Here is a 26,062-nt window from a genome sequence, read left to right as displayed (position 1 = left end):
AAATCATTTAAATCATGGTAACACATTTCTAAGTTGTTTCAAACAGAGTTTGATTAATCAGTTAAAATTATACTTTCCTCAAAGTATAAAACTATTTACATATTTGGAGGACACACACACACACACACACACACACACACACAATGCATGTAGACGATATGGTAATACAATGGTCATGTCATTATAATTATTATATTATTATATTAACAGAGACAACAAGGTCTCTTCATTTTAACTGGACAGCAAAACATTCAGTTACTGTATGTCTTGCAACTTGACATATATTTTCAATAACAGATTTGGATACACAAAAATTATCTAAGTATTTTGGAGATCACAAATTTCTTTGCAAATGGAATTAAACTTTATGAAACTAAACCATAAATAAATTCTTTTTTTTTTTTTTTTTTTTTAACTACAAGTCAATGTTTTGAACAATTTACACAGATTTTAATCTTTGAGACCTAAAAATATTTCTTATCCTGTTACCCTTTGGTGGAAACATTAGTATGCCCTTATATCAATTCCACAAATAAATAAATAAATAAATAAATAAATAAATAAATGACAGATATTTTAGAAAGTGCATGATCAGCTGATGTGTACAAAGTTTTGTTTTCTCGTGAATGGCCTAGGAGAAGTTTGAAAAAAAGTTTTTTGTTTGTTTTTTAAAGAGTTAGAATGGTGGAGACACTTTATAGAAAAAGACATACATTTTTAGGGCTTGACACAAATAGTCAGATGAAACTACTTTAAAGCTAGCATGCATGGAGAGAGAGTTAGGAGCAAAAATGTTGCTTATTATTATTGCAGATTCTCACAAGATTTGGTTCACAGCTTCATTTTGCCACTATGTACATCACTTTTCATAATGGTCGACCATTCTGATTTGGCATTATTAGCTGCTGAAATTTGGCTGCAGGAGGTCATGTTTGTTAAATTGTCGGTGTGATATTCAAAGAATATGTTTGTTTCTGACACCAAGAAGTTGAAAATTAAAATGTACAATTTTCACTTGATTGGTGAAATGGCTGCTAAGTTACAAGCATATTTTGTTGTTGTTGTTGTTGTTGTAGCGCCCCCTATGGCCGGAATTTGATGCAACTTGGCATACATCCTCAGAATGTTGTGTATCCAGTTTCATTAAAAGTATAGTTCACCCACAAATTAAAATTTTGTCATCATTTACTCACCCTCAAGTTGCTCCAAACCTGTATAAATTTCTCTAGTCTAAATTTCTCTAGTTATGTCAAATTGTGTTTGCCTATAATTGTAAGTTAATTAAGACCATACCACATTTTATGAGTAATCACTGCAGAAATTGGAACCCAAAGACCAGATCTGACTGTACAGTAGCTCCGAGATATTGATGCAATTTTAAAGGGATATTCTTTGTTGAGAATGAGGATGATGTTGGTTATACTGAGGTAGTACAACACAAGAGGTCTAAGAGGTGAGGGCCTTTTTGGTCCTTGCAGGCTATTATAGGTGTTTTATTTCCACTTGGACAAAATAGCTCAACCATTGAATGCTCTTTTGGTAGGAAATGAAGTTTGGTGGACATTGAATCGAGTGAACTGTTGCATGTCAAATGTGGTGCTTTTGAAAATCCAAAATCTTACTCAAGCCCTAGTGGTTCATGCTGATTTTTCCTTGCCTGATGGATTGCATACAGATATCAGTCATTGGGGATTTGGTGTCCAGGATGGATAAGAGCGTGTGATTGCTTATGCTTATGTCTCTACCCTGTGGAGTGAAACCATGAAAATTACAGATCCTTTGTATTAGAGTTGCTGGCCTTAAAAAAAAAAGAGTTAAATAAAGACAACGTGTCTGGATCAAGGTTTACTGTGGTTACGGAAAGCAATCTTGTGGCTTGTTTGCAGAGAGCCAGCCTTGGGGCCACAGAACAATGGCTTGTCAAGTTTTATTTTCATAGTAAGGGGATATTTTTTTTTTCTAGAAAATAAAAAATGTCCTGCTTGCACTCGTCCAGATAATAGCAGTGAAGAGTGACCACATTCAAGCTCTAAGAAAAGGTGCAAAAGTATCACAGAATGTTGCCATGTGCTTTGTGCCATATATTTATATAAAGTTTTCTAAATGCACATGATATAGTTTGGTGAAAAATAAATAGTAATGTAACTTATATTACTGAGTATTGTTGGGAGTTGTTTTCCTATTTTGCAGTACAACCATATCTGCTGCTTTTGTGGAGACCTGGAGACTCTGGTACCGAAAGTGTGGGCTGAAATTTGGACTAAGATTCTTTCATTTTAAAACATTGAGATTTTTTTTGTTTGTTTGTTTGTAATAAATTGATTTGTGATCTGTGCACTATGTGCTTGTCCCTCACCGTTCCCTCCCCTAAAAATAACCTGAAATCATTATTGAGTTCATTACTAACTCATAGTCAGCTACCAATTATAATAGACAGATAGATAGATAGATAGATAGATAGATAGATAGATAGATAGATAGATAGATGATAGATAGATAGATAGATAGATAGATAGATAGATAGATAGATAGATAGATAGATAGGCGAAACAGATGCTACAGTGTTTTGGATGTTTGCAAACTAGTAAGTGAAAAGGAACAGTTCATCAATACTGTTAAAAACCTGTTAATTCAGGGCAGATTGTCAAAATTACACAGACATATAAATTAAATTCACTGGTTATTGGATGATACACCCATGACCATCAGAAAGGCAAACAATCACTTGGTCTCGTATGCCACTTGCAGTTCATCTGTGTGGCTGAATTACTAATGAGGAAAAGCAATTGTGAGAAGGTCAGACAGCCGTGGTCTGCTTGATGCTATGAAAGCTGATGCGGGTGGGGGAGGTGGGGATGGACATGGCCCTCGCCACTCTGACTCGCAGTGCGTGATTATCCTGCCATCGATGCCAACGTTTTCTGGCTGCAGAACGTACCTATGAAGAGGAAACATGCATTAGTTTACTTTAGCATTTTAATTGTTCTGCACTGATTGTGGAGAAGAATCTTCTGAATCACCTGTTGATGTGTCAACTATCAGAAAAATCACTGAACAAGAATAGTGTTCATAATCAGACAAAACACATACATACACATACACACACACACACACACACAAAAAAAAAAATTCTTATACCTATCCTTTCACTTCCTCTCTATTGTAGCTTATGATACTCTGAGCACTGCCGATAACTTTTATTGTGAGCACTTCTTGTCTATTTGCCTTGTCATGACGACTCGCTTGTTGTATTCCTCACTTGTAAGTCGCTTTGGATAAAAGCGTCTACCAAATGAATAAATGTAAATGTAAATGTAAATACACATACATACACATAATGGTAGAAAACCATTTTTGTCTAAAAATATTTAAGGCATGTCTCAGGTTTGCCCAAGACCACCTGGATGTTCCACAATGTTTAAATTATTGCCAAAAATGCTCAACACTTTCTTTAGAGGAAAAATGGGCACTGCACACTAAAAAATCTCTTCACAACAGTGAAGCATGGTGGAAGGAGCATCATGGTTTAGCTGCCTTTGTTTCCTGAGGGCCTGGACACTGTGCAAGCATTGAGAGAACAATACATTCAAAAGAGATTTTACAGGAGAACTTCAGGAAAGCAGTTCATGAAACTGATGCAACAGACAATGATCCAAAGCTCACAAATAAATCTACTAAAGCCATCCAATCCCACATTGGACCCAGAGCCCAACATTACCCCAGAGCAAGAGCACAGAGTGAGTCTGACCAGGTGAGTGAGCCTACAACAACATCCGTCAAGGAGGGCATCCTTGTGGACTATGATTGCATGGAATAGAGCCCCGCCCATACTCCCACCGCTGAGGGTCAGCTGTGCCAGGTCCCAATGCAATGGTTTGAGGAAGAGGTTATGCTACTAAGTCTCCTGCCGCTGCTGTTCCCGCCCAGCTCCAAGTCTTCTGCGTCTCCGCTGGCTCTCTTAAGTTCCTTGGCTCCATCTCTGTTTACTCCACTCTGCTGTGCGGATCCGGCTCGGGTCTTCTAGTCTCCAGCTCCGCCTTGACATTTGGGTCCCCTAGCTCTGCATCGTGCCACCAAGCCCATCACTCCACCTCGGCCCATCAAACAGTCATGTCTAACTTGGGACCAACGTCCTTAAGGCTCCACTGGGCTCCCACATCACTCCTTGGTCAGTTGTCACTCTGCCTGCCCCATGGACTTCCAAGCCTTCAGCTGTGCATCATTCCTCCACCCCTTTGGCTCTGTCAGGTTCCACCTTCCTCTGGGCTCCACCTTGGTCCTCAATCCCACTGGCTTAACCTCAGTCCTCCAGCGCGCTGGCTCCACCTCAGCCGCTCATCGCCGTGGCTCCACCTTGGCCTCCAGGACCTATGGTGTCGCCGGGTCTCCTCGGCTCCATCTGGGTCTCCAAATCTCCTGGCTCCAACTCTGGTGGTCGGACCGCTGATTCCACCCTGGCTCCTCCCACTATTGGTTTCGCTGTGGGCCTTCATCATGGCCGTGCTCTAGGTTCCCACCTGGCTCCTCCTACCTTCGTCTCCTCCCACCATCATTGCTGCCCTGGTTCCTCTCGCCTGGTTCCCCCCCTTTTACTGTTTTGGTTTCATTCTACTCCCTGTTACAGTTTGCCTGAGTTTGGTTTGCTAGTTAGTTGAGGCATTTTCTTCTCTGCCCTTTGAATCAAAGAAGGTTGCACAGGCTTTGTCCTATGAGGATGTAATGAATTTATGTTGACTGCAGGAGCCAGTGGCATAAATTTGCTCTTTTGTTTTCTTGTTTTGATGGCCACTATAGGAGTGTTGCTACTACAAAAAGAGTATGTCACAATAGGTTAAGGACGTGATTTATCTTGCTTATGAGGCTGGGTTAACATAGCATCTTGGCTTTTATGCTCACTCTACTAGGAGTGTTGCTTCTCATGCGTTATCTAATGGTGCATTTTTGGAGCACATTTGTGTGGCATCAGGCTGCCCCTCTCCATACACTTTTATCAGCTACTGATGCAGTGTCAAGTGAACCTATGAAAGGGAGTGTCTGTTTTGTATGTAACGAGCAGAGAACGAGAGAGCTGCATAGCTCTGCCATTCCAAAAATCCAAAGAGCGATCTATTTTATATGGGGTTCAGACAGTTGTCACAGACAGAGGGTTTTTCTCATAGCATCAGCTCCAGGGTTACATATGTAACTGGGCAATTTTGTAGCTACATGTATGTACAATGTATGCTACAAGTAAATGAGGACAATTTGTTTTTATTTCCACAAAAATTCAAGAATTCAAAACACAAGAATTTAAAAGATGTATAACAGTGAATTGTTTTAACCCTCAAGAACTATTTATAAAAATTTGCCCAAGAATAGTGGAAAGTCTTCATTCAAGTACAAGATATGAAATTGAAATGGATAAAGCCATATGAACTTGATTTCTAGCTATCAAAAAGACTTACATGTAATGGTTATAAAAAGAAAAAGAGCAATAAAAAGAGCTGGATGATTTCATTATAATATGTTTTAATTTAGTCGGTCAGTCACGAGAGAGGATGTTGTTGTCTTCATCTAAAAACATTGTAATATTTAAGGGCAAACAGAGAATGACATAGCTAAGAGTCATATTATATGATATGATTTGGTTTGATGTTGATGTTCTAGATATTTGGTAGCTTGATGACAGAGTAATCTTGATTGTAAGAATATTCTCTGTCTTGCCTGGGGTTATAACAGAAATACAAACAATTACCCCCAAACAAATCATATATGAAGAGAGGCTATTAGACTGTAAAATAACAACATTCTAAAAATACATAAAAAATAATAAACAAATGTTTAGTTAATTAGTTCTGAAGCGTCTTTCTTAAACATGTCAATAAAGTTTTATGAGTAAACATGTCTTGCAACATCTTATGACATGAAATTAAGAAATTAATTACAACTCTGACCATAATAATAAAAGTAATAATAACTCTAGGAATATTCTCAAATCATGCTGAATAATGTGGTTTTGCACAGACTTGTGTCCACGTCAGTTCAGTACTGCTGTCATCAAACAGTCAGGGACTGTAGAAAAGAATCCATACTAATAGTCTATATTTGTTACAAATAGTTTCAGATTACAGTGAATCTCACTGACTTTATTTAATGGATGGCCATTATTTATTACAATTTTAAATAGTTATTTTCACAGTCATGGTCCAGTTCCCAGAACACACTGCCGCTTTGTCTTCAACCAGCTGAGACATCCTCACTCGCGGTGCCCTTTGGTGGACAGCCTCCGACACCTCTGCCCCCTGGTGGACAGCAACGGCTCCTCTGGTTTCGGGCACCCGGCAGCGAGCCCCCATTCCCTCATTCTGCATGCTCCTCTTCATCATAGAGGATGGCGACACGCCCTACCCTCTGGTGAATGGTGGAATCTCCTCCATCTGTCACCCCTCCAAGATGGCAGCAAGTTTCCCCGTACCCCCGGCAAGTCACTCCAGAACCACCACCTTGGACAGCCTTCTTCTGCATTGCCCAACCTCCTCAGCACCACGATCTCCCTCAGCAGAGAGGGCTCTCCATCAGTGTGCCCCTCCTACCTCCTGGGTTTCGGCACCAATGTGGCAAAGTTTAGGGAAGTTAAGGAAGGAGGTGGGATCCAGCAAATGATGAACATTTAATCATCAACAAAATGAAAGTAAGCGGCAGCCACCTCATAGCCAGCTACCACATATGAGTGAATGAATGAATGAGGCATTTATATAGCGCTTTCATATGTACTACCGTACACCCAAAACGCTTTACAATCATATCAGGGGTCTCTCCTCAACCACCACCAGTGTGCAGCATCCACTTGGATGATGCGACGGCAGCCACAGTACAATGGAGCCAGTGAGAGTGAGTGAGCCAATTCAATGGATGGGGATTATTAGGAGGCCATGATTGGTAGGGGCCAATGGAGGGAATTTGTCCAGGACACCAGGGGTTACACCCCTGCTCTTTACAAGAAGTTCCATGGGATTTTTAATGACCACAGAGAGTCAGGACCTCGGTTTAATGTCTCATCCGAAGGACGGTGCTTGTTACAGTACAGTGTCCCCGTCACTATACTGGGGTGTTAGGACCCACACAGACCACAGGGTGAGCACCCCCTGCTGGCCTCACTAACACCTCTTCCAGCAGCTACCTGGTTTTCCCAGGAGGTCTCCCATCCAGGTACTAACTAGGCTCAGCCCTGCTTAGCTTCAGTGAGCAACCAGTCTTGGGCTACAGGATGATATGGCTGCTTATATAAACATAATAAAACAAATTGTCCCAGGCCTGGTCCTCTCTCCCCTTCATTCCTCCTTAAATCCTTCCGGAGCTCCTCAGTGGGACTCGAGACCGGTGTGCCGTGCAGGTGTCTCTCATTTCCTCCACCAGCCTCGCTCCGCTCCCACGGCTCTCTGCCCCGCCCTGCTTTGCCACAATGATCACTCAGTATTTCCCACTTCTTGCATGTTCAATTACTTAATGTTCTGGCTAATTTGATCATGCTATAAGCTACCAACAAAAGTGAAAATTCCAAATTAATGTGAAATATTTTTAAATTCTACAGATTTTCTTCCACAATGCAGAATTAAAAAAAAACATGCACACATTCTATGTGGGCCAACTTATATCTACACACACACACACACACACATATTTGTATATGTGGTTTACGGGAACTCTCCATAGACGTAATGTATTTTTTTAAACTGTATATTCTATCCCCCCTACACTACCCATCACAGAAAACTGTAAAAAAAATATTTAGTATGTTTTTTAAGCCATTTGATTTACAAGGACATAGGAATTGTCTTCATAAACCATGTTTACGTTGTAATAAGCATACCATTATACACGTTTGTGTCCTCATAAACCATGTATACAAGAACACACACACACACACACACACACAGATACAGACACAATATCAGTTTTTCTGTTTGGACACAGAAGAGGGAAATAACTGGAGGAAATGACAGATGTGTCAAGTGATATTGAACAGGCATCCTATAGGTAATAAAAATGGCCCCATTAAATGAAAGCAGTTTGCAGGGTGTTAATAAATTGCTCTGTTTCTCTTGGTGTTTGTGTGTAAGCGAGTCAGTGTAAATAGCCTCCCACATAATAATAGGTTTGGATGTCAGAGAGCAGATAGGGTGACGGGGTGATATGGCAGTGGAAAAGGCCTGTATATTTATCGTTATCTTCCAGTTCTGTCCATCCATGAAATTACACTCATCATTGACTCACCTCCCCATTAAGAAAGCAGTAAAATACTGACACAAAGAATCCCTGAAAAACAAAACATTAAACAACATCAGTCAAACTGTCACTTCAATTAACAAAACATTGCTAAATGCAAATAATAAAATGAAACATGCATTAAAAATGTTAACATTAAAATTAAATATGCCATTGTGATGGACACAAGAAACAAATGTCCGTTGCTCAACAGAATTTATTATTTTTGGCCTTGTTCAGTATGAAAAGTGGCAGATTATGGTGTTTTGACAGCGGGTCTTGTACCACAGGTTGTTCTCCCTGGAACAAAGCTCCATCCAAAAATAATTGGCATATGTTGTTACTAAGATGTCAGTTCTACTTCTGAGGACTGACTGCATCAAAGGCTGCTGGGAAATAATGTTCTCCGGGGAAACAAAACTATTTTTTTACACTGAAGCACTTAAAAGTTTCATGAGAGCAGAAGATGAGATAGACTCCAGACCACTTCAAACAGAAAGAGATCAGGAGATCCTACTTAAAAGGTGACATAAGACCAATAATGGTCCCCGACTCTCTCACACAATATCTTTTCGCAATATTGACTTCTCTAAAGTTGTTTCAGGTGCACATGACAGACACAAAAATAAATAGAACTGCAACCAGCAATTATGGTACCAAGCACCCTAGGGATGTCATATGCAATACATAAAAGCTATGGATCATCCCATGCAAGACTCAAACCAGCATCCTTTCCGTTATCTGTTACAGAGACCACTTTGAGTAAGAATACATAAGAGGTGGTGAGCACTGTACTTCAAATGTCTTAACTAATCTGCACTGAAAAGAAACATGAATTTAGGCTATAATACTAACACATAAGTTGAACTGACATTAACCATAACACAAATTAAAACTGAACTGTTAAAATTAGTAGTAGCTATGGTGATTGCAAAGTTTTTGTTTAAATAAGCCAATAAGCCTTTAATAATTTTTTAACCTCAGGACATGCTAGTGATGTTTATTAAGTTTTTATGTATGCCATTGTCATTGTTGACTTTGATTGTTCACATTGTTTCTTTGAAAAGGGTCATTTTTTGACACTTTTTTCCCCCAGATTGGTCTATCTAGAGATCATCTAGAGCCAGCTAATTGATAAAACTCAAAATGTTATTGTGGAGCCCGTCTCTGGCTGCCACAGTGGAGAAATGTTTGCTACATTTCAATTGGATCTTAGTGAACTAACACAAAAAAATTGCCAAGCACCATCAGATAAGGCTGATTCTGTAGGACACCTCTTACAGGGCAAGAAGAAGACCCCAGTACCAGGCTCGGAAAGGAGAGGACTCCTCCTGTCTACATGCTTTTTCTTATGAACTAACTATCTTTCACCAATCTTGCCTCTCTCTCTAAAGTTCAGGCCAGGGCTGCCATAAAATTCCCAAGGAAAATTGAAGTACTAATATCTGTTTTGCACCTTTGTAATACACTGACAATCACCAATAACACAGTGGTGATAAGATTCACATGATGAATCAAAGTTCATTACAAACAGCTTTCCCAGTTGAGAAGGACGATACTAATATATAGAAGATGCACTCACTAAAAACACTAAACATCATCATGGCAACACACATGAAATTTAAAAAATGCTGTAAACATTAATTTAACAACAGTAGATGTAAAATAAAACCCTAATGTATAACTGATTAGAAAAAAACTAAGAAGAAACAGTTATTTCAACGAAAATACATCAAATGTGAAGTGTCAGGGCCGTTTCATAGTCAACGCGTCTGTACGCATACGCGTCCCCGAGGCTACGCATCGTTACGCTTCGGCCGCCATTATGCGTCGGTGCGTAGCCAAATGTGTCGTCCTAGTTTTTGATACGCGACGCGCCGATGCACGCAATACTATGCGTTGTCGGTGGGGGCGACATTGCAAATATTGTACATTAATTCAAGTATATTGTGTTTACAGAAGAAGAAGGTTTGAATACAATGGCGGGCGAAGAGGAAAAATTATGCGAACTTATACGTATTCATCCTGATCTCTTTTTTGATTTAAAGGGCGAACATACCACCGTCTATCTCTGCGTTGCCTTTGTTACCGCCGATGTAAAATCAGCAACAGAATACGCTCCTCTTCAGTTGCCATTTTGATCTGAATATCACCCGACTCTACTACCCCCTGTTGCGTGAGCGGTGTATTGCATACACGCATCGCCCGTGACGCTTGCGTCCACTGTTTAGACTATGAAAGGGAGCGCGTCGCTCGCGTTGCTTGCTCGCGTTTCTCGCGTTGACTATGTAACGGCCCTCACACAGGGAATTGTGGGAATGTCAATTTAATTGTATTTTACTGTAAAATTACATTAAATGTACTGTTAGATCTATTACAGTTATTTACCGTATATGGTACGAAAACTTTCTGTAAACGAATTACCTGTTTTTCACCGTAGCATTTTTACAGTCTTTTACCGTTAAAATCAAGATGCTTTTTTACAGTGTGTGTTTTGGGTGTAAGGTGCAATAGGCCAATCAGAGTCTCATCTCCCATTCCCAACATGGTCTATTTTAGTTTGTTATTAAGAAAATAAGGCACCAATTGATTGATCAAACATATCTCAGGACAGAATAACTCAAATACTAATCAATAAAAGTGCAAAAAAGACCAAAACATGACCAACAGGGGTCCATTTTGTGTCCTGTTTCAGCACGTCACATGACACCATATTTTCTCCATTGAAAAGTGCTTTTTTTACTTGTTTGTAACCATTTAATCACCCACAAAAAATACGAGTCACCTTCACTGGCAAGTAAAGTATTTTTAGGAACTTTACATTATACTGTATATCATCAAATGTTTTAGAGAAAATAACAAAAAACTGTGTTTTGCCTCAAGGCAACATTGTACCATAATGGAATCGCATAAGGCCATACAGCTATAATAGGTTTGGATGCAAATGTATTGCATTTGTAAGGAAAAGAGTTAGAATTATCTAAATATGTTGCCATTTTCACATGATTTTGTAATGCACTTATGAGAATAGTAATTCACATACTATATCTGCATATATTATGATCTGCACATTTTCTATAGCACTTCAGAAAGGTGTAAAACACAGGTAGCACTGAGGGTGATGAGGGTGAAGATGAGGAGTTAATGAAGGGTCATACTGTGATGAGGAAGATGAAATCATAGTGACAATCCGTCAGGGAGAGAGTGAGGGTGAGAGAGAAGATGGATATGAGGATGAAGATGGATATGATAACTTGATATAATAACATAAAGATATGATGGTTTAGTAATACTCGTGTTCCACTATGGTACAATGTTGCCTGAGGGCAACAGCTGGATATAAAATGTTACTTTTTATTAAATATGAAAATTTTAATACATTAAAAACTAGATAAATATGTTTGTTTAAGTGTCTAGTTAAAGAAATTGATGTTTTAAAATAAATACATTTCTTTTTTCTACATGAAAATGCCAAATGTTTACATTTTTCCTTTGTGGTACAATGTTGCCTCGAGGCAACAAACTTATAAAAATTAAATAAATTAAAAAATTATGAAAATGTTTATTGATATTGTTAAAGTGTCCAATTTTAAGCAGGAAAAACAACACAAATAATTTCCTCATTGATATGATATTGCGTACCATAGAGGGTTAAAAGCCAATTGCGTTTGCACCATGGTGGATTCACTATTTACATGGCGGAATTCGCAAGCGGAAAGATTGAATGATTCTCCAGAGAGGAATCCTTTTATTTTTAATATTTGGCATGTTTGTGTGCTGCATGTCACTGTGGCACAGTGTACACGTGTTGAGCACCTGCCTATAGGTGCATATTACTAATGTGCTTTATTTATTTATTACTAAAAAATAAAATACTGACTTTAGACCAGGTTTTGTTAGTCAATGGCGCAGTCTATTTCAATTGTCTCAAAATAGCAACACGCCAACAATGCACCTGAAAACACCTCGTTTTCAGACCAGCAGATGAGCACGAGTGCATTTGCTATTTAAACAATGTGGCACTGGATGTGAAAATGATAACTGCATCAGGCTGAAGCTAGCTAAAAACACTTGCGTCGCACCTAGCGTCACATTGTGCCAGGTGTATAATAATGCCCTATGACTCTATGCTCAGACTCTCCATCCAGTGAGGAGAGACATTATGAGACACAAAAACTCTTCAGATTGTGGGCTGAAGGTCACTACAACCAGAGGGTCATTGTTACCAAGCATAACCAGTGGACGAAGTTAACACCACTTAATCACTTGCATTTATCCATCTCATGCACAGTATGGGCCTCATTCAAGGCAGGGGAAACTGAATTGCTTATTTTAGTGCACTTCCTCACAACCAGTGTGCGATTTAATTTAAATAGGCATTTTTTCTTCTCATGTTTGTTATCAGTTACATTTTACATCATATATTGTTTAAATATTAATGTCTATTCCATTATTTTAGTGTTGTGTATGTTTCCTGCTTTTTGTATTTGTGTGTATAACACTGTGCACCATATATTTGCCTCAACTTGTGGACTGTATTTTTTTTTTTCTGTTTCCTTCTTTAACTGTCTATTTTTAAATAAAAAATAGAGACTTGCTGCATCATTTTACCACACACAGTGAAGGAATTAAATAAATAAGCACTAACAAGGGCCTTGACTCCCACATAGCCATTAATCCAGTGAGGGGCAGCTGATGTTGAGATGTGCCTACACTTTTCCTGTATTTCAACTGTTGGAAAATTCCCAGAGTAGCAAACTCTCGCCCACTCGAACTGTTGACAGCAAACTGCAACACAGCAGAGAGTGCTGGCCATAATGATAAATGTTACATAAATCTCTATGATATAATTTGCTTTAGAAACTTGGTTAATTAGTGACAGATTGTAAATCAGTGGTTTATACAGAACAGTTGCTGGCAGAATTAGGACTCTAATCCAAAGCTGCTTTGTGATCTTGTCCCCAAAAACAATGGGTTTCTGGTGAAATGTCTGAAATAAGGTCTGTGGCGAACACAAGCTCTAGGCTAAATTACATTAGTAATAACCTCTTAAATATATTTTTTAAAGCGTTTATAGTGTTTAAATAGGCTGTTGCTAACAATTGGCTAAATGGGATTACAGAGGATATATCTAGGATATTAAACATCATCACACAAACAGGAAGATTCAGCTGTACTCACTAGTCCACTTTAACAGCCTTATTAATGAAACACGAGCAGAACAATATTTTTTGAAAATTGTTCATAAAGCTGACGGAAATTTTGGGATTCATAAAAAAATGTTTGTAGTTTTGAAATGTTAGTTGGTACGAAAGAAATTTACACCTGCTCCCTACCATGTGCAAATGGTGTGTAAAACATTTAAACGTTCTTTGTTCTTTTTTTTTTCATAGCTGAGAGTTGAAAACTTGTCAACTTTTGGTAAAATACAGTGCTCATCAGTGTCACTTGTTACCTAGCTGTCCAATCACAGTGGAGGAGGGGTGGGGTAAATACCACACCGACCAATCATCCACCTTGTGCAAAAATGGAGTTAATATTGCTGGTTACTGCATTTTTATATTCAGTAATATTCTTCAAAGTGAGATACTAGTAACATATTACTGCTGTGGATATTCCAAATCATAGCAACCAAAGCTGGAAAAACGCTATACCTCCAAAGTGCTCTCAAGCGCCACCATCTGGCAGTTTTCAGAAGAGCGCCTGGCATTTTTTCAGTTGGCTAAAATCGCTTTGCTGTACACGAGTTAAAGGTGCCCTAGAATTAAAAATTGAATTTACCTGGGCATAGTTAAATAACAAGAGTTCAGTACATGGAAATGACATACAGTGAGTCTCAAACTTCATTGTTTCCTCCTTCTTATATAAATTTCATTTGTTTAAAAGACCTCCGAAGAACAGGCGAATCTCAACATAACACCGACTGTTACGTAACGGGATCATTAATATGTACACCCCCAATATTAGCATATGCCAGCCCATGTTCAAGGCATTAGACAAGGGCAGCCAGTATTAACGTCTGGATCTGTGCACAGCTGAATCATCAGACTAGGTAAGCAAGCAAGAACAACAGTGAAAAATGGCAGATGGAGCAATAATAACTGACATGATCCATGATATCATAATATTTTTAGTGATATTTGTAAATTGTCTTTCTAAATGTCTCGTTAGCATGTTGCTAATATACTGTTAAATGTGGTTAAAGTTACCATCGTTTCTTACTGTATTCACGGAGACAAGAGCCGTCAAAATAGGCAGTTAAAAAAATGAATTTAAAAAAATCTATGGGGTATTTTGAGCTGAAACTTCACAGACACATTCAGGGGACACTTTAGACTTATATTACATCTTTTAAAAAGATGTTCTACCGTACCTTTAATTTAATATTTATTATACATGCTTATGGCCTATTAGCCTATTAGTTAAACTGGAGTCAAACCTGAGAAGGCAGTCCGGAAGTTTGCACAGCGTTCCTGGACATGTAATTTACATAGTTGTAATTCACATGCGGGGATTACACTAATTGTGAATGAGCGTGCATGTGCGCCCTATTTACAAAAGATTGGAATTCATTAACATTAACACACGTTTAACTATCAAATCTGATGTTTATGAAGCATTTGTGAATCTGGAGGAGAGTTTTCAGGAAGGTCCATTTTAAATTATTCAGAATATACTCATATATATTTATGAAGGTTTCATGAATGAGGCCTATCGTGTTTATTTCTGACTCGTGACTGTGGTGTAGTTCATGTGTAGCTTAAGTTTAGCTTTTGACTTCTGCTGATTGTATTTATGCCTTAAAATTCATAAAAGATGTGTCCGTTTGTCAAGTTTATCATAATGAACAAAATGCATATCACAATCATTTGTTGGTCACAGAACTTATTTTGTGCAATAATCCGAAAGCCAATGAAATAATCCTATTTTGTTTTTTACAAGGGAACCAGGTGATGCTATGAGTTGGCCTACAAAAACATGTCATCCCTGCAGAGTTGTACAGGAAAATTCCTTTCTTTGACCAAACCTAAAGCCTTGTAGAGACACTAATTTGCATACAATTAGCCAATGGTGTTCTAGCACACTGTATTTGGCATGAATGTGACCCATATAAGGCGGCAGGGAACACCATTTCTTCAGAATCGTTCAACTGAGGGACACTCAAGCAGAGTAATTCAGCCAGCTCACACAATTCCCTTCAAACGACCCCTACATCTCAGTGAACTGAGGTTACATGCGTAAACGGAGAAAATACCCTGCTGAAAAATCCAGAATAAACCAGCATGGATTCCACATACATAGGTGTTCTGATTCCACTTAAATTTTTAGTTTGTGGGGAAGATTGTGCGCTTTTCAAAACAAAAAAACAATAATTTGGTTCCTTGCTGAATGAAAATGTTAGTGGATCATCACACCACATCCCTGAGTCATGGAAAAATGGTTGTGTTGGTGGTTTGTTTGCTTTCTAATCAAACGGCATTCTTCTCCAGGCCAATGCAAACAGTGTGTCTGCATATGTACGGCTGTAGGTACTGTGCGTACCATAAGTGCTCTGACTGACCTGAGAAATGGTTTCCCAGCGAATATTTCAGCAGTTATTACGTGTGTCCCATACTTTTGTAGATCGAACCAGCGATGCCAATCATTCATGAATCATTCTTTTGTGTCGTTTCTTTCTTCTCAGTGAATTGGGCAAATTGGTTTACAAAAGAGACTGAATGGAGTCGCATTCATTTGGACCCCACACTCAATGAATCATTTGACAAGCTTTCTCAGCCATTAAAACAGACAGAATTGAGATACTTAAGAACAGAGAGAACAAACAGCACTGGATGAAGTGGATATCCACCTATTGAAACAAAAAGATACTTCTTGAGAGGTAAATTCATGTGAATAAGTGGCCATTTACATTAAAAGTGTTTTTTTTTTTTTTTTGTCCCCATCCGCACTGTTTCTCGGTTGTTTTCCTATGTGAACATGCACTAGATGGATGACTTTGACCATCTTGCTAATTTTTGCAGTTCTTGTGTAGTGTTAGAGACAGTTTCGTTCTGCTCAGGTGTACCGCTCCACTCACAAACCATTTGTTCTGAATAGTCTTATAGAAGTGCATAATAGTTTTATGAATGCATTATTTTTAACATGGGCATACATTGATTGTTTGAACTTTTTAGAAAAAGCCTGAGCCTTTTCATTAACAGCAAAGGCCCAAAAATAATTCAAGCGAAATCAAAGAACGAACTGGTGTGATGAAGTCCGTTTGGTGTTCATTTCGGGACTTCAAAAACAACTGTCCAAAGCAAACTTTCCGGAAAAGTTGGCTCTGGCTGATAAACACCTTTGAACTACCACTGGTCCATCCCGATTACATAATACATATGTGTGGCTCAAGGCTCTTCTTTGATGTGGAAATCGTTGGTTCATTTCTTCTGTTCAGTCCCTCAAGGTCGGACGCCCATGAGTAAAAACTTGAACACGCTTTATAGTAGAAATTGAAATTTACTGGAGTGTAAAATTGCAGAGGTCATGCAAATATCCACACTGCTATAATCAGATGCTTTCTTATCTGCTGTTTTCTCTCTGCTGTTATTTTTGTTGAGTTTATTTTGTTATTGAAACAAAAGTGTGCAGAACATTTACATATTCATCTAAACGCCGCTCTCAGCAGGTGACTGGAAGTTTGCTAACAGTATATCGCTGCGCAGGTATTTCAAACTTCAAAAGAACTTCATCATGAGTATATCAGGGCCTTAACTGTATTTCACAATGCTTTTTCTATCAAACTTTTAAGGTGCATCTTTTTTTCATTCATTTTAATACATTTGTCTAACTTATCTTAGGGTTAGTTCACCCAAAAATGTGTGAATTTTGTCATTAATTACTCATCCTCATGTCGTTCCACATCCGTAAGACATTTGTTCATCTTCAGAACACAATTTAAGATATTTTTAATGAAATCTGAGAGGTATAGGACTCGTCCATAGACAACAATCTACCTGACACGTTCAAGGTCCAGAAAGGTACTAAAAACATTGCTAACACAGTCAATGTGACTGCAGTGGTTCAAACTTAATGTTATGAAGTGAAGAGAATACTTTTTGTGCACAAAAACAAAATAACAACTTTATTCAACAATATCTTCTCTTCTGTGTCATTCACATACATTGTTTTTGTCCAGCGCTTCTAGGTTCTACGTCAGAATGCCGACTCATTATTGACACCTATGTCAACATCACACGCATGCGTCGTGCTGATCACGTGATCAGCTTTGGCCAATACTGAGCTGGCGTTCGGACATAAACGCAGAAGCCTTCACTGTGCTTACTGCATAATGACAGGCAAGAAAAGAGATTGTTGAATAAAGTCGTTATTTTCGTTTTCTTTTTGCACACAAAAAGTATTCTCGTCTCTTCATAACATTAAGGTTGAACCACTGCAGTCACATGACTATTTTAACGATGTCTTTACTACCTTTCTGGACCTTGAAAGTGTTGATTATATCGCTGTCTATGGATGAGTTATATACCTCTCGGATTTCATCAACAATACCTTATTTTGTGTTTCGAAGATGAATGAAGATCTTACGGATATGGAACGATATGAGGGTGAGTAATTAATGACAGATTTTTTATTTTTGGGCGAACAAACCCTTTAATAATTAAGCAATTAATTATTTGGTATATCTACAGATTTTCAACTAGTCTGATTATTGTGTGTTGTTAAGCTAGAGTAATTGCTGGAAGTGCTTTCAATCACAAAAGACCAATTATACTAAATCCAATTTCAAATGTACTGTCACTTGGTGAAACTAGATACCATATCAGTAAAACAGTGTGTGAGAATGTGCAAGCATGAAGCAGGATAAACTTCAAGAGAGAGGAAACAAACAAAGGGAACTATCGTTTTAGAGGGTGATGGAGCTGGATGCATATTTAAAAAGTTTATTTTTGTTGACAAGGCATGTTTGAATTTGGCAAAAACCAGCTGCTGTGGACGTAATCTAATTGGCCAACGGGCAACCATCCATTTCAGTGTGTGTGGCTATATGTGAAGGTGGAGCGGTAGCCCGTAGACCAGTTTTTGGATCATACAACATTGAACATCTTATAGCCTTTCTAAATGAACTTGAGCAGATGTCACCCTGTACTGTGTGGGAAAATGTCTGTGTCCACCATGAGAGCTGGATTGAGAATGGTTTCAGGCTCATCCTGAGTTAATGACCCGCTGTCTTCCACCATATTCCTCTTTCCTCAATCCAATCGCAGAATTCATACGTGTACGATCACCATCCCCATGAACATATCACCCTCATTCAAGCCATGGATGAGGCTTGCAATGACAAAAATACAAAGCAGTGTCAAGCATGGATTTGTCATGCCAGAATGTTTTTCCCATGTGCATGAACAACAAGAATATTCACTGTAATGCTGATGAAATTTCATGGCCAAATGATTAAGGCTTGATATTAATTAATATAGCGTATTTGAGATTATCTCCAAGTGTTTACTATTAATGTACTTTCTATCACAAATGCAACCAATGTTTTAAAAGAAGATAATACTGTTGTTTTGGTGAGTAAACCAAATGTTCCCATTAATAATCTTGTGTTTTGAGACAATTATTATGTGGAAAGAAACTATGTATAACTGTAATGAAAGCATGAGATCAGGTTTTGAAAGAATGATCAGTTTTTTTGAAAATTGAACTCTCACTCCTTTACCTCTAACCCTTGCTTCACCACTGATTCTTATTTTTATACTGAACAGGAGAGCAGTATTGCTATTTATAGTGCTAAATTTCTAAGTCAACAATTCATCTTTTCTACTCTAGTCCTTTAGGGGTTACTAGAACCCTCACATTACTGTACATACAGTATGAGTTGTGATACTGTAAGTGTTGTTTTTTGATATTACATTATCTATTTCAGTGTGTTTTTCACCAGCAACTTTACTGGCAGTTAAATGAATGTGATGGGAATAAGAGTAGGATCTCTGTGCAGACATGGAGTGACACTCACCTGAAAGGACTGAAGAAATGAGTTGAAATAGATGAATACAATTTGAGAAATGTCATCCTCCCCTGGGTTCACAAAGAACAGCATGTATGTGATACCGAGTAAAGGCAGAAGCACTAGAGTGGCTTTCACGGCTTTCCTGCAATCACAGAAAGGGAGAAAAAGGGACAGGGAAGGAGAGGGAGCAACGATTTTTAATTAAATTTATGGCACATTAACTGATTTGACACAAGGCACTTTTCCTAACTTCAGCTTTGGAGTCTCATTTCTTCTTAAAGGATTGAGAAATCGTGAGACAATACTAGTATATCAATGACAATAAATTCACATGGATCAGAGTTTACAATAGCTATATTTAAACTGCATTCACATGTCCCAAATTCAACATGGATGTAAACCTCATTTAATATGTAAAATAGCTGATATATGAAATCTAAATGATTTTAATATTTCAACATGATTGACATCTGAAAGTTAAGTGCATGTACATCAAATATCAAAACGGCTCTCCCTTTATTATTTTGCTATTATTTTGAGCAAGGATTATAAAGGACCATGTGTGCTGGGTTGAAAGCTTCAAATATTAAAGAATTTGTTCACTTTAAAATGAAAATTACCCCAAGATTTACTCACCCTCAAGCCATCCTAGGTGTATATGACTTTCCTCTTTCTGATGAACACAATCTGAGATATATTAATAAATATCCTGACACATCCCAGCTTTATAATGGGACCAATGAGTATGAAGAAAGTGCATCCATCCATGTTAAATGTAAGTTATAAAGTAAAACATCTAGCTTCCGCCAGACCGCCTTCCATATTCAACTTATGAAAAAAAGCTTAACTGACGCAAGCTTCAAACTTGTTGGTCTCGTTCACTGCCATTATAAAGCTCGGATGCATCAGGATATTTATTAATCTCAGATTGTGTTCATCAGCAAGAAGAAAGTCATATACACTTAGTTTGGTGGTGACGACGCTGATCCGTGACCATGGTGTGCTGTAGTCCATTTATAGCCTACTGTTAGCTTTTTATATCTGACGACTTTATTTAGGCTTCAAAATCTATAAATGTTGTGTTAACTTGTAAAGATTATCTTGATAGACAAAACGTGTAAGTGTCATAACCCTTTGTTTAACACAGAGCTTATTTTCTGCGATTTTCCAAAAGTCTATGGGAAAATGCATAGGCTTTCAATCGAGGGAACCCGTGCGCCGCTAACTTCCGGGTTGGCCTACAAAAACACGTCATCCCTGGGGCACTCTATAGAGGGTATGCATTGACGTCACTTTCCCGCCGAAAACGCGCTCCCTCAGCTGGACTGAGTGGCAAAAGAACCTGCTACGTAACTGGATTAATAGGAGAAACGGCGAAAACGCGAGTAAAACTAACGAATTACCCTAAAGGTTGGACTTGAAAGTGTTTCTTACAACTTGTCAAATAAACCTAATCCATGGATATTGACATGCAGCCAGGAGTCATTTATATGTGCCTGATTTGACGCCGGGAAAATACATAAAGCAAATCTGGCTGTGAATATTTTATAAAACTACAATATCGGTATGTTTAAATCTGCTTAATCACTTATATCAATGTTATATCGTCATATTGTCCATCCCTAAAACATATATAGTTTTATAGTATAGTTTTTGACAGTGTTGTTTATTTAAAAACACCCAATTATGCATAATATAAGATGGAAAATATTTAATTGATGAGTCGTCAACATAATATATAACAATACAATATATAAGGTATGATTTTACCTCAAAATCCAACAATTCGACACAAAATGATAACTGCAAATCCATGTTTCTTTGCCTGGAGTCCAGCTGTTTCTGTGACTTGCAGTGATCCATTTGCTTCTTTTTCTGTTGCTTTCTCTAGTTTTTAAATATATACCTCAGGGTTTGTGTCAAATCTATTTGTCAGCCGCAAAGCTCTTTCCCGATTTGAATGTGTTTTGTGTGTTTTTCGCGACATTGACGCTGAAAACCAATGCTGCCGCTCAGTCTTTTGCCACTCAGCGTGCGTAACTGCAGTCCTAACGGTCGACGGTGACGTCACGTGTATACTCCAGGCAGAGAAACATGGATTTGCAGTTATCATTTTGTGTCGAATTGTTGGATTTTGAGGTAAAATCATACCTTATTGTATTGTTATATATTATGTTGACGACTCATCAATTAAATATTTTCCATCTTATATTATGCATAATTGGGTGTTTTTAAATAAACAACACTGTCAAAAACTATACTATAAAACTATATATGTTTTAGGGCTGGACAATATGACGATATAACATTGATATAAGTGATTAAGCAGATTTAAACCTACCGATATTGTAGTTATATAAAATATTCACAGCCAGATTTGCTTTATGTATTTCCCCAGCGTCAAATCAGGCACATATAAATGTCAAGAAACACGACTCCTGGCTGCATGTCAATATCCATGGATTAGGTTTATTTGACAAGTTGTAAGAAACACTTTCGAGTCCAACCTTTAGGGTAATTCGTTAGTTTTACTCGCGTTTTCGCCGTTTCTCCTATTAATCCAGTTACGCAGCAGGTTCTTTTGCCACTCAGTCCAGCTGAGGGAGCGCGTTTTCGGCGGGAAAGTGACGTCGATGCATACCCTCTATTCTACGCGGACCGCAAGCGCTCTGATTGGTCTGCTAGAACCCCTCCCTCGGGTCAAAAAACTGGCGCGGAGCACTCGGAGAAGAGCGAGCACTTTCAACTTCACTATGAATTAAAAACACTCTGTTTCAGGGGACACATACAGTCAAACTGCAACAAAAGTCGTTACCTATTTGCCGCTTCTCTGCCGTTTCTGTTTGTAAGCTTCTCTGACAACGTACATGACGGGCTGCTTCTTCGGCTTTTGTTTTGATACTCAATATGACCGCGGACACTGCCTCCTAGTGGTCTGCATGTACGTCGACGCGGACAACGACGCAGAAGTATAAATGAAAACAGACGCATAGCCTACAGCGCAGAGGCTCCGGCGTAGGTCCGACGCTTAAGTATAAATCAGCCTTTAGTGATCAGGCAGTTATGAATTGAGTATTATGTTATTAATCTTTTTTCTCTATGTAAAGAACTTTGAATTAGCAATGTGTATGAAATGTGCTAAATAAATAAACTTGCCTTGCCTTCTGAAAGCAAAAGCAATGATGGAAAACACGCGCACACACACGCACACACACACACACACACACAAAATATGTTCTATCATCTCCTCAACCAACATTGCAATGGTGAGTTTGGCAGAGGCAAACACTACCCCCCACACCAACATTAAAGTATATGTATGGGTTCTGATGGATTTTGAAATCCATGCAACAATGAAATCCTGCATTTTTTGAGAAAAGAAGATTAATTATACGAAAGCTTGCCCTCAAGACTCAAACTCACTCCATTAATACTTAAGAAATCAAATGAAACGCCACAACAAAGTTTTCAAACGCATTCTCAGCAAACCTCAGATGAAAGGACTCATTTTCCCTGCTCTGACTCAAGTAAGCATTGCCCTGAGATACACTCACGCGTTTGGAAGTAGTGCTTGTCAGTGTTATTCTGAGTTAAAAAAAAAAAAACTTGTGTAACCTCAAATGACATGACAACATCTACGGTTAAAGATTTGATCTTTTTTGACTGTGTCTAGAAGAGATGACGGGTCTATAGAGGTGTAGAGATCTGAGACCAAGTTTAAAGACATCCGAGTTTCTATCCAGACTCTCAAAAGGGCTCACATTACAATTCAACTGATTACTGTTCTTTAACTACAGTTCCAGTTTGTAGTATATAAATACAACTGCACCGACAATCAAATATAAGGAATATTATTATTATTATTATTATCAGAATATGAGACAACAAGCAAATCAAAAATGTTACTGTGCATGCAACAAAAAAAAACAAAAAACAAACAAACAAACAAACAATGAAACGTAATGCAACTGGGCTGACATTGCACATGAAGGAAACACGTTTATGTGTCATTTATCATGCAGAAAGTCCAGCTAAACCTTCGAAGAAATGATATTTACTATCATTGCATTGGCATGTTTTACTCTTTCAAACACGCAGCATGTTATTAATCTCAGCATTGGAATATATATTCTCTCTCTCTCTCTCTCTCTCTCTCTCTCTCTCTCTCTCTCTTTTATTTGACTAATATGATGTTATAATTTAAGGAACAAACCCAGTGTTTTGTCAAGTAGATTTACTTTACTACAGTAGAATTTACTTATTTGAATGAAACTCACACTTAATTTATTAAAAGAAGCAGCTCTCTGTTTCTGAAGAATAATTCACCTTAAAATTTAAACGTCTGTCGTCATTTACTCACCCAGTGGTTGTTCCAAAAGTCCAAAAATATATGCTTTTTTTTCTAAGATTCTACACTCAACTGGATTATTCTGTTCCTAATACATAAATAAATAAACAGCATATGGTTTTGGAACTACAAATGATGACAGAACTTCTATTTTTGTGGGGAACTATTCCTTTACAGAACATGGAACAGCTGACCATCATTCAGGCTAAACAAACTCTCGCTCTGGAATATTACAGTTATAGTGATCAGTAGTTAGTTAAAGTTCTTTACCTGTATTGTATTGTTTCTGATGTGGTCGAGGCCCTCAGCTTTGTCATTAAAATGCGCACAATGTTGAAAAGGAACACAAAATTGATCTATATTGGGAAGGAAGAAAAGGGATGTAGGTCAGTTATGATGTAAACATCATTTTGTTGTTAAATTAAAGGATTAGTTCACTTCAGAATTAAAATTTCCTGATAATTTACTCACCCCCATGTCATCCAAGATGTTCATGTCTTTCTTTCTTCAGTCGAAAAGAAATTAACTTTTTTGAGGAAATCATTCCAGGATTTTTCTCCATATAGTGGACTTCACTGGGGTTCAATGGGTTGAAGGTCCAAATGTCAGTTTCAGTGCAGCTTCAAAGAGTTCTACATGATCCCAGACGAGGAATAAGAGTCTAATCTAGAGAAACGATAAGTCATTTTCTAAAATAAAGAAAAAAGAAAGATTATATACTTTTTAATCACAAATGCTCGTCTTGCACTGCTCTGCGATGCACCATGCATTACGTAATCCCATTGGAAAGGTCATGCGTGACGTAGGCAGAAGTACTGAGCAAGTGTTACAAAGTGAACGTGCAAAGACTATTTTAAACAGCCTTTACAAAAAAAGGTAAAATAACGATATCGGATGATTTTGAAGTTCGAGGACAAAACGAGATGGAGTTTTCCGCCCTACCCTACCCTGCTGCTGGATCGGTACTTCCACCTACATCAATGCGTGACCTTTCCAACATGATTACGTAATGCGTGGAGCATCGCAGAGCAGTGCAAGATGAGCATTTGTGGTTAAAAAGTATATCATTTTTTTTTTTTTTACAAAATGAGCGATGGTTTCTCTAGATAAGACTCTTATTCCTCGTCTGAGATCATGTAGAGCTCTTTGAAGCTGAAACTGACATTTGGACCTTCAACCCGTTGAACCCCAGTGAAGTCCACTATATGGAGAAAAAATCCTGGAATAATTTCCTCAAAAACCTTCATTTCTTTTCGACTGAAGAAAGAAAGACATGAACATCTTGGATGACATGGGGGTGAAATTTTAATTCTGAAGTGAACTAATCCTTGAGGTTTCCAGCAAGTGTATGACACATTTCAATGAACAAATGTCCCAGCAATCACAGTTAATGGCACTTGTGCCACATTTATTGTGGTGGACACTAAATGTCTTTGCTCCTAGGATATTTGTACATATTGTACACTTGATCTTTCTGCACAGAACATGCATACATTTCAGGCTGTGGAGATCTCACTGAGACTTATGCACTACTGCAGAATGGCTTACATTAAATACTGTATACATGCTTTTACATGAAGAATGAAGAAAAAAGATTCCACTCTTTAGCTCACATCAGTTCAATAATTCTCTCAAAGCTTAAGCACTCTATCTGAAATTAGCAGACATTGCTATTATATAAAAAGCTGATACTCTGGCAAGGACTGGCCTACTATCTGCTGATGTTAATAATTATTGAACAGCTCTCTTCAGTTTGCATCTGTCCATTCCAGTCTTTGTAATGCTTTAAGAGTTTTTTGCTTTAAATTTTGCACCCTACTTTTTGGAAGCACTGACAACTACAAATCTGAGGGAGGTAATAATACTTACCAGAAGAACTAGAATCACGGGCCCCTGATAAATGTAGTCTATGTACTTTCCAGGTTCCTTCCCAAACCAGCATCTGAAACGCAGAGTTTTTTGAGTGTGTAATCACAGCACAGATAACTATAACTACACTATATAATGTGTCTTTGTAACTTTAACAAATGGCTATCATTTCCAACACTGTTTTCACTGCACAATGACATATATACTTTACTGTGTCAATATCAGTGGGTGGAAGAACCAAGGTGGCCATGGAATGGTGTTTTATAATAAACACAATACAGCACTTTCATATAATACAATAGCTAAAGATGAAGTTTGCACTTTCAGAGACATTAGCGGCACCAAATGCAATCACAAAAATAATGTTTTCAGATTCTCCATCTTATGTCTGAAAGAGGGTTTGTGCTGACGCAGGCAGATAGTAAATCTGGCCCTAACAGTCCACAGCTACAATTCACTTGTATTGAAAACTAAAGACATAGACGTAAACTAATTTTCTACTCTAAATGTAGGCTATACTGTTCAGTGGTGGGCAGTAACTAAGTATTTTTACTTTACTTAATTACATTTTTCAAGTATCTGTACTTTAT

The 26,062-nt window shown here is 38.0% G+C and overlaps 1 protein-coding gene across 1 annotated transcript in view; it reads right to left on the bottom strand.

Annotated features, from left to right (window-relative positions):
* Window positions 1-1,960: 1,960 nt before the first annotated feature.
* Window positions 1,961-26,062, bottom strand: part of LOC125250308 (corticotropin-releasing factor receptor 2) — a 66,274-nt gene continuing 42,172 nt past the window's right edge. Inside the window, exons 8-12 of the mRNA XM_048162837.1 lie at window positions 25,473-25,545; window positions 23,874-23,959; window positions 19,262-19,397; window positions 8,254-8,295; window positions 1,961-2,938 (exon numbers count right to left, since the gene is read on the bottom strand). Coding sequence (XP_048018794.1) covers window positions 2,798-2,938; window positions 8,254-8,295; window positions 19,262-19,397; window positions 23,874-23,959; window positions 25,473-25,545 — 478 coding nt within the window. The 3' untranslated portion in view covers window positions 1,961-2,797. The remainder of the gene's footprint in view (window positions 2,939-8,253; window positions 8,296-19,261; window positions 19,398-23,873; window positions 23,960-25,472; window positions 25,546-26,062) is intronic.

This window comes from Megalobrama amblycephala, linkage group LG17, assembly GCF_018812025.1.
Source record: "Megalobrama amblycephala isolate DHTTF-2021 linkage group LG17, ASM1881202v1, whole genome shotgun sequence".
Lineage (NCBI taxonomy): Eukaryota > Metazoa > Chordata > Actinopteri > Cypriniformes > Xenocyprididae > Megalobrama > Megalobrama amblycephala.
Note: the sequence above shows the minus strand (reverse complement) of the source record. Positions and strands in the feature narration are given on the sequence as shown.